This window comes from Delphinapterus leucas, chromosome 13 (assembly GCF_059928025.1).
Source record: "Delphinapterus leucas isolate spDelLeu-1000000601 "Yukka" chromosome 13, BTC_Dleu_Yukka2, whole genome shotgun sequence".
Classification (NCBI taxonomy): Eukaryota; Metazoa; Chordata; class Mammalia; order Artiodactyla; family Monodontidae; genus Delphinapterus; species Delphinapterus leucas.
This window is the reverse complement of record NC_143141.1, coordinates 56,375,935-56,393,648: the sequence shown is the minus strand read 5'-3', so window position 1 is coordinate 56,393,648 and position 17,714 is coordinate 56,375,935. Positions and strand designations below refer to the sequence as shown.

Here is a 17,714-nt window from a genome sequence, read left to right as displayed (position 1 = left end):
CATGCAAGGGCTTTCCCATTTGGCTAAGGAGAAGAGGATTACATGAGTTGGAACGGGGGCTCAGCAATAGCTAATGGAGGTGATTTGGCACCTGTTCCCAGCCTGTCCTCTGGAGAAAGCCGTGGGGATGAACCTAAACAAGGGAGTGCGAGAGGCATGGGGAGAAGTGGAGCTATTAGGAGCATACATGAGAACCCACATGTCGAAAGGGAGCCATTTGTCCACTTCTGGAGGGAAAACAGCCCTGCTCTGGCCCCATGAGGGGTTGAGGTATTGATGTCTGTGCCAAGGGAAATGGTGGTAGGACCTTGCTGAGAGGGGATGCCAGTGGGAAACCACAGAGAAGCATAGTCTGTACACTCACAAAAGGCTCCATGAAAAGACCATGAAAGGTCTGGAAGCAACCCAAGTGTCCATCAACTGATGGGTGGATAACTACTGTGTGAGAGAGCCATACAATGGAATATTATTTGGCAATAAAAAGGAATGAAGGGGCTTCCCTGGTGGTGCAGTGGTTAAGAATCCGCCTGCCAGTGCAGGGGACACGGGTTCAAGCCCTGGTCTGGGAAGATCCCACATGCTGTGGAGCAAATGGGAACGTGCGCTACAACTACTGAGACTGCGCGTCTGGAGCCCACAAGCCACAACTACTGAGGCACAGGCCTAGAGCCCGTGCTACGCAACAAGAGAAGCCACCACAATGAGTAGCCCCTGCTCACCGCAAGCAGAGAAAGCCCACACGCAGCAATGAAGACCCAGTGCAGCCAAAAATAAATAAATAAATAAATAAAATAAATTTAAAAAAAAAAAGGAATGGAGCATTGATCCATGCTACCACATGGTTGAACCCTGAAAACATCATGCTAAGTAAAATAAACCAATCACAAAGGACTACATATTTTATAATTCCATTCATATGAAATGTCCAGAATACACAGATCTCTAGAGACAGATTAGTGGTTGCTTAGGGCTAGGGGAACAGAAGGATTGAGGGATGAGAGCTAGGGGTGCACAGTTTCCTTTAGGGTGATGAAATGTCCTAAAATTAAATGTGGTGATGGCTGCAAAACCTGAATATGCTAAAAGCCATCTAATTGCACACTTTAAATGGGGAAATTGTATGGTATATAAATTATATCTCAATAAAGCTGTTACCCTCCAAAATGGCTCTTGAGGTACCTGCCCAGTCCGCGTGTGGCAGGGGTAGGGGTGGGGGGTTGGCCTCCAGGAGGCCCAGGGCACATGATGTAGCTCTTGCTACTCTGGGAGAGAGTGTGCCCTGCGATCCAGTAAGAGGGACCTCACTCTGGGCCAGCACTTTAAGAGGGCTCTCCTCTGATTCTTATCTGGTCTCCCCCCTCCCCACAGGGTAAAAAGTCTGTAGGGCCAAGTGGATGTGTACACCACACTCACACCTTCCAAGAACATACCCTAGGCATACAGGACCAAGGAACTCCTTGCCCAGAAGGTCCCAAACCTGTTTTTCCAGCCTGCAGTCAGTCCTCTTCCCCAGGTCCATCCTCCCTCCACAGGGTAGACTGGAATGGTGGTGAGCATAAAAGAGGTGTGACTGGAACCTGGATATGTAGGCTGGATGCCCACATCAGGGCCCTCCAAGGGTGAGGCAGAGCTGGGGGGTGAAGGAGAAGGGGACAGGCCATGGGCCATGAGTGCAGGGTGGTGGGGAGGGGGCCTGGGGCCAGGTCTCCCCAAAACCACCATGTTCCAGCATGGGGATCAGAGGAATATGAGCATTCTCAATCCAAACTTGACCTTCTAGGTCATCATGAAGATTTATTTTTCAAGATAGGAAGCTGGAACATTTAACAATTTGTTAGCTCACTTTACAGTTGTAAGATATGTAAACACATGGCTTGTGGACCTCCCTTTGTCCTCGTGCTCTGGACCCCCTCAAATATAAAGATCTGATGCTGAGAGATGCTACACTTGAGAGAAATCTATCAGAGCTTTTCTTTCTAATGAATCCTGCTGTGGGGTTTCCCAGGTTGCATTTACTGATTTAGGGAACAGTTCATAGATTCTTTGCTCCAGGCTAAAGAGAAAGCTGATACTTGGCTGCCCACAACCTTGAAGTTTAATGATTTCTCTGAACGTCTCCTCAGCTTAGCCCATGGCTTAGGCACGTAGTGAGGGGCAGGCTGGAGACTGGGTGGTTCCCTGAGCCATACTAAGGAATCCGTGTCTGTCTGGCTCTCTTGTCTTCAGTCTTGTTGTTGTTGTTGCTTTAGGATATAATGTAATAGAGTCCAACTGGCAAGGAATTCTAGCAGAGGCTCATGGGAAACATCTGAGAGCAGGGCTGGGGCAGGCCAGAGAGTATCTCTTCATCCTTCCTTTGTATCTTCCTGACGGCCAAAATCTCTGTGGGATCTTGTGCTAGTGCCTTTAGGGGACAGACCTGCAAGACACACGGTCTCTACCCTCCAAGAAGTTACCATCTGGTTGCAAAATAACACTGACACTGATCATTAAAACACAATATAAAAACCCTAAAATATAACTTAGGGTGTGACATAAAGCGTTTTCAAGACTAGAGATCATCTCGTCCAGAGTTTCTCCTTGGCACTGTTGACACTTTGGGCCACATTATCCTTTGCTTGGAGAGATGGGAGCTGTCCTGTGCATTGCAGGATAGTTAGCAGCATTCCTGGCCTCTACTCACTAGATGCCAGTAACAGGCTCCCGGCCCCAGTTGTGACAACGAGAAATATCTCCAGATACTACCAAATGTCCTGTGGGGGTCAAAACTGCCCCCAGTTGAGAACCATTGCTCTAGTATAAATATCCCCCCATCATTTCCAGTATAATTAATGTCTATAGACAGAGAATTGCAGGAAGCCACATGTGGGGGAGATGATCGTGGGCTGGAGGAGCCTGGTTCTTGGAGGAGAAGGCAGCACCTGAGGCCGTCCTCAAAGGGTGGGTAGGGTTTGGTGAATCCAGCTAGAAGGACAGCACTCCAAGAGGGGAGACAGTATGCTCGAAGACAGAGAGGCTAGAACAAGCAGCGTGCCCCACATGGTCATGAGGTTGTGCAATGCCAAAAGGTGTCCAGTCGAGGGGACAAGTGGGCACTGAAATGCGGCCCACCCTCCCCCGGCCAAGCCATGCCCCTTGGCACCGGGCTGCATCAGTCCAAAGGAAGGGGGGAATTTTTCTTAGTACAGAGGTGTCTTGTGAGCCCCACCTCATATGCTCACGGTGCTGTACCGCCCAAAGAAGGCCTTTTTCTAATGACAAAAGTGCCACAGCAGCAGGCCAAGCCCCCACGAATGAGCACAGCCTGGGATGGAGAGGACAGAGAGCCAGCAAAGTAGCCAGTCCTCCGTCAGGGACTGATGGGGACTCCAGCTTTCTCGGGCCCTCGATGGTCCCACTATGCTCCTCTCCACTCTGATTTCTCTGTGGGGAGCCCCCCAGTCCCCCTGCTCTGCAGAGGCCCCACATGGAAGAATGAGAAGGAAGGTCTTTCAAGAGCTCAAAGTAGGTTGAACCAAAAGGAGAAGGAAAGCTCTAAGAGTCTGGGTCTGAGACAGACAGCAGCCAGTGTGCCTGGCTCAGATCCTTGCTGTTTCCATCCCCTCCTCAGAAAGGCCCTACAGAGAGGTGGTCATCCCTCAGGGAAGGGACCCCTCGCCCCATCACCTTCCCTTTCTTTGCTCATCCATCCAGCAATGGACCAGCACAAACTAAGGTACAGGTGCTCTTGGGAATACATGAAGACCCTCCAAAGGGTACATACTTTGGTGTAAGTCATTTTAGGAGCCTCACATGACGAGTCCTCGACTTCCACAAGCGCTCTCTTATACAGCTGTCCTGTCTGAGCACATGGACGAGGGATGCTGCTTGTTCTCCCTCTTGCTTCGCTTGCACAATCACCCTTCTCCCACCTCCCCAAAGAAAGGCACACTACCTACCTGTCCCAAGTCTTCCCACAGCGCATTGGCTTAGGGAAAAATGCATGGTGCACTGAAAGGACAGTCTAAATGCCAGCATCCATGTGGAGAAAAGGGGTGACTAATGACTGGGCAAATCGACTAGCTTCCAATTCTCTGCTCTCATTCAAACTGAAGGAGAATCTATTCTAGTTGTCAGCTGATAGGTTTTTAATGATCTACCCATATGATCTTTGAGATTAACTCAAAAGGAGTTTATAAAACTGAGCGACATTGCTACAACAAAACTCCCTACATTCCTTTGTACTTATGTATGTGAAAAGATTTCTGAGCTCAGCTCTTGCACCTATTTAAAACACAAAACAAGACAAAACAAATAGAATTAATACTGAACCCTGACCCCTTCTAGCGATGAGTAATATTCATCCATGGATATATGAACTAATTGGGGTAGGGAAGAAAAGCTTCTTCTCATTAAGAGATGTAGTTTCAATTAATCTTTATTTTTTATGCTTCCTTAGTAGCTATTAGATTTTCTAATAGCATTTTTGATTAACTGTATATTAGTTGTCATGGTACAAATCCAGACAAAATATTCTCTAACATTTAGAATCTATGGTCACAAGAAATTTTAAAAATAAATTCATTTTATATACATAGCTTGGTTGGAGAGAAGTATGATAGGGTGATGCATAAAAGATATACAATCATAATGTATTAGGATAAAATTCTGTAGGGAAAGTAGAAGGAAATATAAATTCAAGGAGGAAAAAGAGATGAAATTTTTCCAACTGTTAAGGCAGAATTTCATGTATTTTTTAAAAGGATTACAGTGGGTATCCAATCACTATAGTATTTCATTTAGAAACATTTCTCAGAGTACTGCAACACTTTTATCTTTAAATGTCAATATTTGTGTACACCAGAAAGTACACCCTATGTAACTGTTTAAACCATGGAAAAATTTTGTGTGTTGGCTCCTAAAAATGTGCAAAGGGGTACACATATTTTCCAAAAAAATTTTTGGAGTCTACAAGAAAAACATTTAGAGCACCAGCGTCACAGAGCTTGGCTCTTGCCTGCAAGGGGAGGGCCTACAATGAATGCAAAATCAGCACCTTTGAAGATTCCCTAAAGCTTGAGGGACCTGAGGGCACCCTTAAAGCATTGCCAAGGGGGTGAGGGCTCTCACTATTGTGAAACTGGGCCAAGGAGCTCCCCCTTCGTCCTGTCAATATCTTCCTCCCTCGTCTTTCTCTTCTCACTTGTTTTATTTGCAGCTTTCCTCCAAAATCCCATTCTCTCCACTACAGATGCCCTGTCAGGTCAGTGTGAGATCTGTTCTGCTTTGTTGTGTCCCACCTCACCGGTCCTTTCTCCCAGAAGCCTTCGGGTGGGCGGGCAGTGTCCCCACCCCCCCACCCTCAGCCTCGCTGGCCGCAGTCTAATACCCCATGTACACGCGCAGCACCCACTGCTTCCTCCAGTTTTCTCTTGCTTTGGGCTAGTCCTCACTCCCCAGCTAAGCCATTAAGTTTTCTCATCTGTGTCTCCAAACCTCTCTTCTCAGCAGTAAGAGGCGGATAAAAAGAATTAAGCGCGATGAAATTTGAACAGCGCCTGGCACCGAGCCTGGCCTGCAGCCAGAACTTGGCACCCAGCTGCATTCAGCAAATACTTGCTAATCGTGCTGTTGAATTTTCTCGCTGGCCAGTGATTACAGAAGTCTGGGCTTCCTAGCGTCCCCCTTCTTCGCCCAGGGAACCAAAGAGAGTTCCCAAATAATCCCCAGGTCTCCTTTAGATAGCTTGTCAAGTAGGGGTGACGGAAATGCCTTCCCCCTCCCGCCACCGCTGCTGCCGCCGAGTCCGCTCTGGGTGCCCGAGCCCAGGCTGGCGGGGTGAAGGGGGTGGGGGGAGCTGGGAGCTATGAGGTCATACTCGGGTCACGTGACCGCTGCCGCATCTGTCAACTGTGGTACAATTACTAAGCCGGTCGGGGCTAGCGACATTCAAACCAGTTCTCTCTTCCTCCTCCCTCTCCCAGGCTCTGGGCCCTTTCACACCAAGGGACCGTCTCAAAAGTCTAGGACCCTGAAGGAGTTGGCTTTCACATGCTACAATTTAAAGGGCTGGGATAGAAAGAAAGGAGGGGGTGGGGCGGAGAGAAACAAAAGTCCAAGACTGCACTTACTGCTGCTGCAGTTTGAAAACTGTGCTTAAGGTTCTTTAAAATCTTTTTCTGTCAAAGCAATTTGACATATGTATTACAGAGTCTTTTAAAAATCCTCATACTCTAACCCATTAATTCCAGCTCTAGCATGCTTGTAAGGGAAGTAATCCAAACAGGGGCAAAGGTTTCGGGACACGAAATTCACCGTCTTGTTATTGAAATTAATAAACTATATAACGAAATGAAATTAATAAACTATATAACGAAATGGAATAGATTAGGGTATAAAAGAACAATAAAATATTGTTCAGTTGTTAAAAATGGTGATTTCCAAGAATCTTTCATGACATGGAAGATGTATGAAAAAATGACCACAGGGAGCACTTCCTATGTGCCAGATGTTCTGCTAAACGCTTTCTATGGATTGATTCTTACAACCTAAGTAGACAGATACTATTATTATCCCTCTTCTAAAAACTGTGGCCTAGAGAAGGAAGCTGCCTAAGGTTGACTAGCTAATAAAGTGTGAAAATTGAGGCTTAGCAGTTATCCAAAGGGTTTACCTAAATAAATGGCAGAGGCAGGATTTGAACTCACAGAGTCAAATCCTGAGTCTGGAGACCAGTCTTTTAACCTCCATGCTCTTAACTGCCTGCCCAGTAGTAACTAGCAAGAAATCAGTATAAACACTGCACACACACCATCAGGCCAGTAATATGTATACACACATGTGCCCCTACACACAATATATGAGTAGCAAAAGAGTGGAAGGACAGACACCCACATTTTCACACTGGTATCTGTCAGTGGTACAATTACGAGTGATTTAAGTTTTCTTTATACTACTCTAAATCTTTTAAATTAATACAATGTATATGTATTAATTTAACAAGTAGACAAAATGTTAAATACAGACTGATTCCACTAGAGAGCCCTGTGCCAATTATGGGATTATTTATTATAAGGACAACTTGAAAGTAGCTCAAGTGTCAATTACCGTTTGAATAGTTAAATGAATTATAAAACATATTAGGTGCAATAATTTGCAGGCATGGAAAATGAAGGATACAGAGATCAGGTGATACCGTTATATGAAAAATCAAGGTACAAAATGGAAGGCATATTATGCACAATCACTTGAAAATATTACTGTAAAATATGAAAGAAAGGAGAAAAAGATAACTATATCAGGATGATAAAATTATATGTGATTTTTAAACTTTTCTGAACTTCTATAATGTCTTTTATTTCTTGTATACTAATACAAATATTTTCATTGAGTTAAGGTTCCATATCAAAATTAGCAATGGAGCACATGGGAATCTTTTTTGCCTTTTTAGAATGCTTTCTGTTTTATCTCATTTCATTGACAAAACGCCCCAATGAGAATACTGTAGGCACTTTCTTATCCATTAAGAAAAGTTAAGGCACTGAAATGGTGAATGAGTTACTTGGAGTAAACCAGCAAATGCATGGCAACCCCTGGGACTAGAACCCAGGCCTGCGATCTCCTACCCCAGAACTCTGTCCTATAAACCACACCAATTCCTTTCTGTGAAGGGCTGCATGGTGCTGCCTAGAGAATACAAACTACTATTACAAGACTCCAGACTCTGAGATCCAAGTGTATATTCTCTCAGTGAGCAAGAGCCTGGAGGCAGGGAGCATGCATTGCCCTATTTCTGCTCTTTGTCTTCAGAGTGAGAATGTCTAAGGCCCAAGGCCCCCGCCCCTCCAAAGCCCTCCAAACACACAGCCAACCACGTCCCCAAAAGCAGGCCATCTGCGAACATGCCTTGCTCTTGGTTGGAGAGCGAGGCCAGTAGATGTGCAGTGTATCCTCCCCGACACCCTTTAGTGTACAACCCTGCCCACGGCCCCCACAGGAGAAGGATCAGGGGCCCTACAGGCCAGCATGTGTCAAAGGCCAGTCTCAAACTAGGTAGGCACCAGACAAGCAAGCCTAGAAAGAAAGATCAGGACATACAGACAACCAACAGGCACATGAAAAGATTCTCAACGTCACTAATTGTTAGAGAAATGCCATTCAAAACTAACAGTGAGGTACCACCTCACACCGGTCAGAATGGCCATCGTCAAAATGTCTACAAATAACAAATGCTGGAGAGTGTGTGGAGAAAAGGGAACCCTCCTACAGGATTGGTGAGAATGTAAATTGATGCAGCCACTACGGAGAACAGTATGGAGGTTCCTTAAAAAACTAAAAATAGAGCTACCATATGATTCAGCAATGCCTTGCCTGGGCATATATCCAGAAAAGACAAAAACTCTAATTCGAAAAGATACGTGCACCCCAGTGTTCATAGCAGCACTAGTTACAATAGCCAAGACATGGAAGCAACCTAAATGACCATCTACAGATGAATGGATAAGAGATGTAGTGTGTGTGTATATACATATATATATATATACACACACACAATGGAATGTAAGCCATAAAAAAGAATGAAATAATGCCATTTGCAGCAACATGGATGGACCTAGAGATTATACTAAGTGAAGTAAGTCAGACAGAAAAAGACAAATATCACATGATACAAGTGAATTTATTTACAAAGCAGAAATAGACTCACAGACATAGAAAACAAACATATGGCTACCAAAGGGGAAAGGGGGGATAGGGATAAATTAGGAGTTTGGGATTAACATATACATACTGCTATATAAAATAGGTAAACAACAAGGACCTACTGTATAGCACAGAGAACTATACTTGGTATCTCTTTTTTTTTTTTTTTTTTTTTGCGGTACGCGGACCTCTCACTGTTGTGACCTCTCCCGTTGCGGAGCACAGGCTCCGGACGCACAGGCTCAGCGGCTGTGGCCCACGGGCCCAGCCGCTCCGCGGCATGTGGGATCTTCCCGGACCGGGGTATGAACCCGTGTCCCCTGTATCGACAGACGGACTCTCAACCACTGCGCCACCAGGGAAGCCCTATACTCGGTATCTTGTAATAACCTATAACGGAAAAGAATCTGAAAAAGGAAATATATATGTGTATATTATATACATATATATAATACTGAATCACTTTGCTGTACACCTGAAACTAACACAACATTGTAAATCAACTATACTTCAATCAAAAAGAGAGAGAGAGACAGAGAGAGAGAGAGACAGAGAGAGAGAGAGAGAGAGATCAGAAGAGGTCAAGTGTCAGCAGCAGTGGGTGAAGCCAACAGTGGGGAGCTGGGGGGCTGAGGAACCCCAAGGAACTGGGTCATCAGGCCCTGGTCCCTCATGTAACAGAAGGAGATGTGACTTGCCAGGGTCACACAACAGCCAGACAGAGTAGAAGTAAACCCAATCCACAGCCCAAAGGAACCAGTCAAAGGCCAGGCCCAAACTCCACATCATTCATTCAAGATATAACCAGTGCCATTCCTGCTTACCAGATCTTCCTGATGTCATGGGTCCAGAGCCAGTACCCTGTCCCCAGTCCACTCCCTTCCCGGGGGATCAGGTGACTCCCATGACTCAAGAAGACAAAGAAGTCACAAGCAAGGGAGAAGCTGCCCCTCCAGAGAAACAAATGCAAACTCCAAAGCGTGGAAAACAAACCAATGGGCTGAGTCCAGGGGCGTGACAAGTCCAAGCACTCCAGAGCCCAGTGAGGAAAGCTTCCAGGAGGAGGAGTCAGGAGGAGGTATGACTTGAGTGGTCCAGAAGGATAGGTGTGCTATAAAGTTTGAGCTAAAAGAAAACCAGAAGATTCCATAGGTAGGGTAACGCACAAGAAGCTAAGAGGGGGAGGGAAGCCTAGGTTTACAAATCCCGATGGCAGGGGAGGGTCCCTAGTAAGGAGAAAGGGAGGTGGAGGTGCTTGGATAGGGTAATTTCTGTAAACAGTACATTTAAGTGTTTGTCCTCAACTTGGAGTGGAAAGCATGGGATACCCGAATATTAGCAGCTCCTGCTACTGAAGACAAAGGTAAAGGTAATGGTACTTTCTGTAAGGAAGGAACGCCATTGGCCCCAGATGCTATTTACAAAGGGCTTTTCAGGAAAAAAAAAAAAGTCTTGCCTATAAAGAGATCTGAGCTGATGGTGACTGGGTGGTTTGTTTTCCTATTTCCATGGGATCTGTGGGGTTTCTTTTGAGCAAAGGAGAGGGGCAAATGCTGTGTTGGGGACCTAACAGAGAAGCAGGGACACAGTAAAATGAGGTCATGTCCCTTCCATGCTTGCAAGCCCTAAGTGGCTTCCCATTGTACTTAGAATAAATTCAGATCCCTTTAAGGGCCGCCCACAAGACCCCTGGGATCTGGCCCTGCCCCTTCTGTCTCACCTTCACTCGCTTGGTGAAGCAAGCCCCACTGACCTCCTCTCTGCTCCTCAAGCCAGCAGCGCTTTCTCTGCCTGGTGCCTCACACTGGGGTTCCCTCTGCTCAGAACGTCCTTCCCTTCCGCCTCCTTCCCCCCACCCTGCTGTTTCCGTGGATGCCTCCTTCTCCTGCCTTAGGTGCACAGGGCCCTACCTGAGCAGAGGCCGCCAAAGGCCTCCCTGCCCATAACCTTTTACTTCTCCATAGCACTTAGATCAACCGAAGTCACCAGCTGTCTACTTGCTCAGTGTAGCGAGTGTCCCCTCCTGAGCCCTCAGCCCTCCCACTTGTGCCCACCATCCCCATCAGCAGGTTCCTTTGGAAAAGCTGGGGTCTTAACTGCCCTGTTCACTGAAAGGGATGCGGTGCCAGGCAGAGCGCCTGACATTGGTAACCAGCCAATAAATATTTGTGGAATGAATGAATGGATAAGAGGTCTGCTGATTTGAATGTAACTGAGTGAAAACCCAGAGCTCAAATTCCAAAGGAGAAAATAAGAATCTTTACACACTCCCTATTGCTTCCCTTTCTCCAACTGAGCCCCAGCACAACTTGCTTCCACTTTCTCCGCTCCTCCCTCCCTCCCTCTCTTCTTTCTTTTACAGAGGTTCACGAGCACCTGCTCTGGCCGGTGCTGTGTGGTGGACCCACCTTCCCACCCACTCTGCTCCCCAACATGCCCCCGGGGCCCTGACCTCATCCAGGACCCCAGTCTATCCCTGGGCCCCCTCAAGTCACATCCCTTATACAGTCACCCCCCCGGTACCTCTTCTCTGTAGACCTTCATTGTGACTGAGCCCTGAGGACAGAACACCCTGGGAAAGAGAAATGAAGGATTCTCCAAGGAACCAGCTATAGCCATGTATTTGCTAACATATTTGTCCTGCTGGGAGCCAAAGTTTTGGAGCTTTTATACATTAAGTTTTCATTAAAAAGGAATGACAACAACCCAGTCTTATCAGGTTTTTTGTTTGCAGTCCCAAGGGTCTTATTAGCTGGCTATGACCCAGGACTGCTTCCTTGCTTCCTTTGAGGCTCAGATTCCTTTGAGGCTTTCAAGATCCCTTCAAGTTCTAAATCTTGTGTGATCTTGGGGATGTGAATCCACTCAGGCTTGGTAACAGCCAGGAGTCATCAAACATCACCCTCTCTGGGCTCACCTCCCAGTGATAAAAAAAACACGTGCCCAATTCCATCACTCCACGGGTGTGCAGGAGGAGGTGGTGAGCTGGGCCAAGGGTCTGCCAAGACTGTCTGAGCTGGGGATCCCTTCTGCTGCGTCTGCGGAGAGAATGGAGTAGCCTGCCTTCCAGTGAAAGGGGTCCCATCCTGCAGGAAAGGACCACGGGGCGAGCTGTGAGGTTGTGTGGGAAAGCTGGGGGGTTGTGAGAAAGTGAGGGTTTATCATGCTTTAGAACAGAGCTTAGGAAGGTGAGGGTGGGAGGAGAGATACAGCCTTTTCCAGCATTGTCAATGACCAGGCATGATGTCAGAAACAAGGTAATGAACAGGGAGGGTACAGAGAAGGAGACAGGGGAGGGCAGAGGAAAGGGGCAAAGACTTGAGTATCTCCCTGGGGAGTTCAGTGAGGGGATGCACTGGTTCCCAGAGCCACGCGGGTTGGGGTTGGCCCAGCATAGGTCTGCTGACCCCCTTCCAGGGATCTTGGGACCCTAGGGACAGAGAGGAAGCCCTGCAGCATTTTCTGAGGTTCCAGCACGTGCTCAAAGTATCCTTTCCATTTCTGGCTCTCCAGGCAGCTCAGGATCGGAATTAAATCTACGCTCTCCCTCCACCAAGTTATCTTTGCCGACAGCCTTCCTGCGGGGGGCAGGGGGGCTGGCCTCAGTGAGGGACAAGGCCTGACTGCCCGATGTTCAGTCTCCCCCAGCCCTCCCCAGGCAGGGAGTGAGCCTGCAGAAGCAGCCTCGCCATAAGCACTGCCTGGGTCTGTGTCAGCAGCAAACAGCTTCCCTTGCACCTCGGGAGGAAGTGTTAATGAGAAGAGCGGTGGGGAAGGGTTGTGCCTGCCTGCGGTTGTAACAGTTTGCTCCTTTTGGCTCCTGGGGACTGAGGAACTTACACAAGGAACACGCCTTCTTGAGGGTAAGACAGTTAACGCTAATAAAGAATGTGTGTACGTTTGTACCAGACAACTAACATAAAGGGCCCAGTGCAAACATTTCTAAAGCAAAGATCCCGACAGGACCGCAGCTGCCAGAAGGGACAGGATGGTGACCAGCAGCCTACCCCACAGGTCTAGGGTGGCACTGGGAGCTACAGAAAGGTGAGGGCTAAGATTTGCCTCTGCGTGGCTGAGGCCCCTAAGGACGACCCAGCCCATCCACAGCCCCCTGCCTTCACACCCAGGTCCAAAGCAAACCCCCTCCCGTCTGTTTCCCAGGGAGGGAAGGGATCCAATAAGCCCTGACTGAAGTGAGTCCTGCTTGAGTTCAGGTTCTACCCATCTGCAGCCTTCCCCTCAGCAGCAGTAGAGAGGGATTTTCTTGTCAAGAGCCATCGCTGGGTTACAGGGCGGGCGTCCGAGCCCTGGTCCTCACCTCACGTCATTGCCCTTTTCTATGGCACAATCCGTGGTTGAAGAGAAGGCCTCCATCCAGAAACCAGAGCCAGGCCGGGAATGAAGAATGTAACAAACATAAATGTCTGTTCAGACACTACGACGTGCACACCCAGCGTCAGCACTAAAAGAACAAGGCAGCAGGGACCACAGAGAAGAATGAAGACACAGTCCCTACCAACAAAGATCTGTGTCGAAAAAGATGGGCCGAGTAGACAAAGCAGCTGACAGGAAATAACGGCAATGCATGGAAAGTCCTCATGAACAGGGGCTGCGGTCCTGGTAGCCAGGGGCTAGGAGGGCAGGCTTGGTTCACCACCAGCTTTTGTTTCACTGAGGGGACACTGTGAGGGTGGAGGGACAAGTTTGGGAAAACAGAGAGGTGTTGAAGTGCGACTGGGGGAAATTTTGTCCCACGTGTACTATGTAAAGCTCTCCTCAACTTCCCATAAAACCTTTCATTAAAACTATTTTGCAGGGGAGATGAATTAATGTCAATTTGGGGGACATGAATTATTGTCGGGGGCCCCAATAACGGACTGAGCCCAGCTCAGAGGGCCGGACCTGGGGTGGACCAGGGGGCTAGACACTCCTGGGTTATACAGCTTGAAGTGGGGTTCAAGTTCCCAGAATGGGAGGTGGCTGGGGGCTCAGGCAAGTGGGAAGGGAATGCTTTGCTGGGCCTGGAATGATGGCTGGGAGAGAAAGGGGGGGGCTCTGAGGGGGAGTCCAGGGGGGCTTGTAAGATGGTGTGAAACTGTGATGGAAAGCCTCAAGCCCTGGACAAGTGAAAGGATTTATTGAGGTGGAAGGCAGGGAGGTGGCAGCAGATAGGACACAGGTCACTGATTCTGATCTCCTCCGGCCTGTGTATCAAAGAATTTGACCTACCTCACCAAAAAGCTGGGGAGACTGTCATCTCCCACCTGGGCTGATAAACAGTTCCCCAACTGGGCTCCGGCCTGCAGTCTCTCCCTCCCTCCAATGTGTCCTCCACATACAGTGGCACTGGAATAATCTTTTAAAAGTCCAGTTCTCAGGGACTTCCCCGGCAGTCCAGTGGTTAAGACTCCGTGCTTCCAGTGCAGGGGGTGTGGGTTCGATCCCTGGCTGGGGAACTAAGATCCCGCATGCTGTGAGGTGCGGCCAAAAAACTTAAAAATAAATAAAGTCCTTCAATGACCCTGCATCACCTACACCCCACCCCCACACACACACCAGATTTCATCTAATTCCTGAGCAGGGCAGGAAGCACACATAATCAGGCTCTGTCCATCTTTCCAGCCTCATCCATGTCACTTCCCTTCGCCCCCTCACACTCCATCACACTGAACTACACACAGGTCCTCAAACACAACTTGCTTTTTCACACCTCAGGGCCTTTGCATATGCTCTCCCCACCCCATCCCCCACCTCTGCCTGAAGTTCTTTCCCCAGCTCAACTGCCAACAACCCGGAGCATTCTGTGAACCTCTCTCTCTACCTGCTACTGTATTTCCACAGTATGCTGAACAAAGCACTTCCCCGTTGTATCATCACCATGTTATCATCTGTGTATGTGTCTATAATTAGTCAGAGGACAGGACCAGATGGTATTCTTTGCAGCCCAGGAGCTAGCACAGCACCTAGCTCATTGCTGGCATTCAGAAATTTTTCAATGAATGAGTCAATTCACAACTCAAAAGGGCCCACAAAGAAGACTCCCTTTAAGGAGTCTGTCCAGCTGACAAAGACCCCCTTTTCTCTAAGAACTGCCCCAGACACCAACTGGACTGTAGGTGGACATCTAATCTGAATTGAGCCAAATGGGTTCCTTCTAAGAAAAGAGGAAATAACTCCAAGAAAAGCAAATTTGTTTCTGGAACTACAACATGTAAACTCTGGGGACCATGCAAACTCCACCATTTAAAATGGACAGTAGAGGACTTCACTGGTGGTGCAAGAATCCACCTGCCAATGCAGGGGACACGGGTTCAATCCCTGGTCCGTGAAGATCCCACATGCTGCGGAGCAACTAAGCCCATGTGCCGCAACTCCGGAGCCCACATGCCACAACTACTGAAGCCCACGTGCTATAGGGCCTGTGTGCCACAACTACTGAGCCCACGTGCTGCAACTTCTGAAGCCCGTGCACCTAGAACCCGTGCTCCACACTAAGAGAAGCCACTGCAGTGAGAAGCCTGCACACCGCAAAGAAGAGTAGCCCCCACTCGCTGCAACTAGAGAAAGCCCACACGCAGCAACAAAGACCCAATGCAGCCAAAAAAAAAATGATAAAAAAATAAGAGTATCAGTCCTTACGTTTAAAAAATAATTATAATAAAAAAATAAAATGGACAGTAGAAAAAGTCACTGCTTAAAAAAGAAAATGAACTAGCCATCTAGAGGACTTCAGAAAGCTTTCTGATGCCCAGTTCCAGCCCTCCCCTGAGACCATGACAGATTCCCGTCCCGAGCTCCTGTGAGACACCCCTGTTTACTAATAACCTGCCTCCTACTCTGTGTTTGAGCTTCATGGGATTTCTGTTCCTTATAAATTCCTGACCACAGAAGCCAACCTTTGCCCTTGGCAGAGTTGCCTGGGGGTTCTTTTCTTCAAAAAACTTCTATTTTAATACATAAATCACGCTCAGGCATAAATTAGACTTTAAATCACCATACACATGCAGAACCAGCTACATAATTTATGGGGCCCAGTGTAAAATGAAACTGTGGAATCCTTTGTTCAAAAAGTACAGTTAAACGTACTAAAATACTTATAAAGCTTTTTCTTTTCTTCTGCAGTCTCTCTTTTGGCTTGTCATGGTGTTTATTTGCTATTTAATGTCTAAGTAAATAAAAATTACAATATAAAATCCTTAGGATGAATTTTATCATTTATCTTTATATTGTGCAATGCCCATATAGAGAATCACCACAATGACTGTATTTCTTGGCTTCTCCCAGAAGATGCACCCAGCTGGTCACAAGAGATGAGCCCAAGTCGCCCCCAGACACTGAGCTGTCTAATGGAGAGCTCCATCAGGTACAGGATACTTCACAGGGCAAGTGCAGACCCTTATAAGCTGCTGAAGATCCCTCCCCGAGACTCAGGCCCAGCAACCTTGACAACTGCTGGGCCCTCCTTCCCACCAGCCCCCAGATCTATGCGTTGTACCGAGGCTGGGGTCAGGAAAGCCAAGCCAGGCATCTCCCATTCCAACAGGCTGGCTGATCCAATCCACAGGAGACAGGTGAACCCCAGGGTCTTTAAACCTCCACACTGAGATGTGCCCAGTATCTGGTGGGTGAGAGACCCAAGCTCACCAAGTCACCTGCTGAATGTGCCATGGAGCTGCCAAGCTGAGCAGAGATGGCCACCATTATGCCCAGCCCTAAGATTCTACGGAGCATACAGACCCTCCCTGCATGCACACTGGGCAGAGGGCAGCAATGAGCACTAGTTGAGGGAAGGGAAGGCAGGGTCTTGGAGCACCAGGACGCTGGGAAGTGGGTGGTCAAGAACCCAACCCAGGGAGATGGGTAGGCTTTGGGAATCAGTACTACGTGTGAGCCAAGGTCCAAGTCCCTGACACATGCTCCAAAGTCCCACTGGACTTCACTTATAAAGGACACATGCAAATATAAAATTAAGAATTTCCAGACAGTGGCTGTAAAGCATTAGACCCCAAGTGCCGGGCTCTTCTGACATGGAGCTCTGTGTGACTGCACTGACCATACACCCATGAAGTTGACCCTCTACACATGAAAAAGAGTTCTAGACCTTATTAAATAACATAAGAACAAGAAGCTGAGACAAAAGAAGAAAAACAAACTTCACATACATATTAAAGAGCTTTAGAACACCCAGACCCATAGGTCAAGAATACCATTCACACCTCAGTTTGAGGACGAGCTAAAGAGCAGATGTCTCTACTCCCTTCAACACAGACTGTAGAACTGACAAGAGGCTGTAATATGTATAGATAAATTGGAAATAGGTTGCTAAGCACTAAGTCAGGCTTTATTCCAAAGTGTAATGCCTTTAGCTAGTCAAAGGGTATTTCATGAAGACAGACTAATACCAGAGCAAAAAAGAGGAGGAGGTATTACTGTTTTCCTTTGTCCTAATAACTCATGCTTTTATAGCTTAGAAATTCAAGATGAGCTTCACTTCCTAGAGGCTTATATAAAGAACTTCCTGTTGGCACTGGCTCCAAACAAGGCCTTTCATATTTCTGGCATCTTTTGCCAGGATAAGAGATCCAGTCGACTCTCCAGAGTATTGGAAACCATTATTCTCTGATCACCACTGTAGAACTCCACACCTCCAGCCGCATCTGTAGCCAGTTGCACCCCTCTGTCAACTTGGACTTCCACACGTTTGTGGGAGACTGTCGTGTATTGAGGGATGGCTTTTTGCACTGCAGCCTCCACCAGGAGGAGGTCCTGTGGCCTGCAGCGTACAATCACCACAGGCTCCAGCAGTCGGAGCAGACCCTGGAGCACTAGTTTATCCAGCAGCCCCTGGTGAAATACTGGGTCTGCCACGATCCTGCTGAGTCTCAGCTTTGCATCATTCAGCAACTCTGAGATGAGGTCGTTTCGGGCCCTCAGGACTTTCAGCCTTGCCTGATTCCTCATGGTAGACATCTGGCTTTTCTTCTGCTGCTCTATCTGCTTCTCTTTCTTCTCATAATACGCCATAATCTTCAGTC

At 47.6% G+C, this 17,714-nt stretch overlaps 2 protein-coding genes across 2 annotated transcripts in view; both read right to left on the bottom strand.

Moving 5' to 3' along the window:
* Nucleotides 1–17,714, bottom strand: part of LOC111174800 (uncharacterized) — a 147,703-nt gene that overhangs the window by 123,410 nt on the left and 6,579 nt on the right. The window lies entirely within an intron of this gene.
* ATP6V1E2 (ATPase H+ transporting V1 subunit E2) lies at nt 17,227–17,703 on the bottom strand. Its single transcript, XM_089922494.1, has one exon. The coding sequence runs from the start codon at nt 17,701–17,703 to the stop codon at nt 17,227–17,229; it is 477 nt and encodes a 158-aa protein (XP_089778620.1).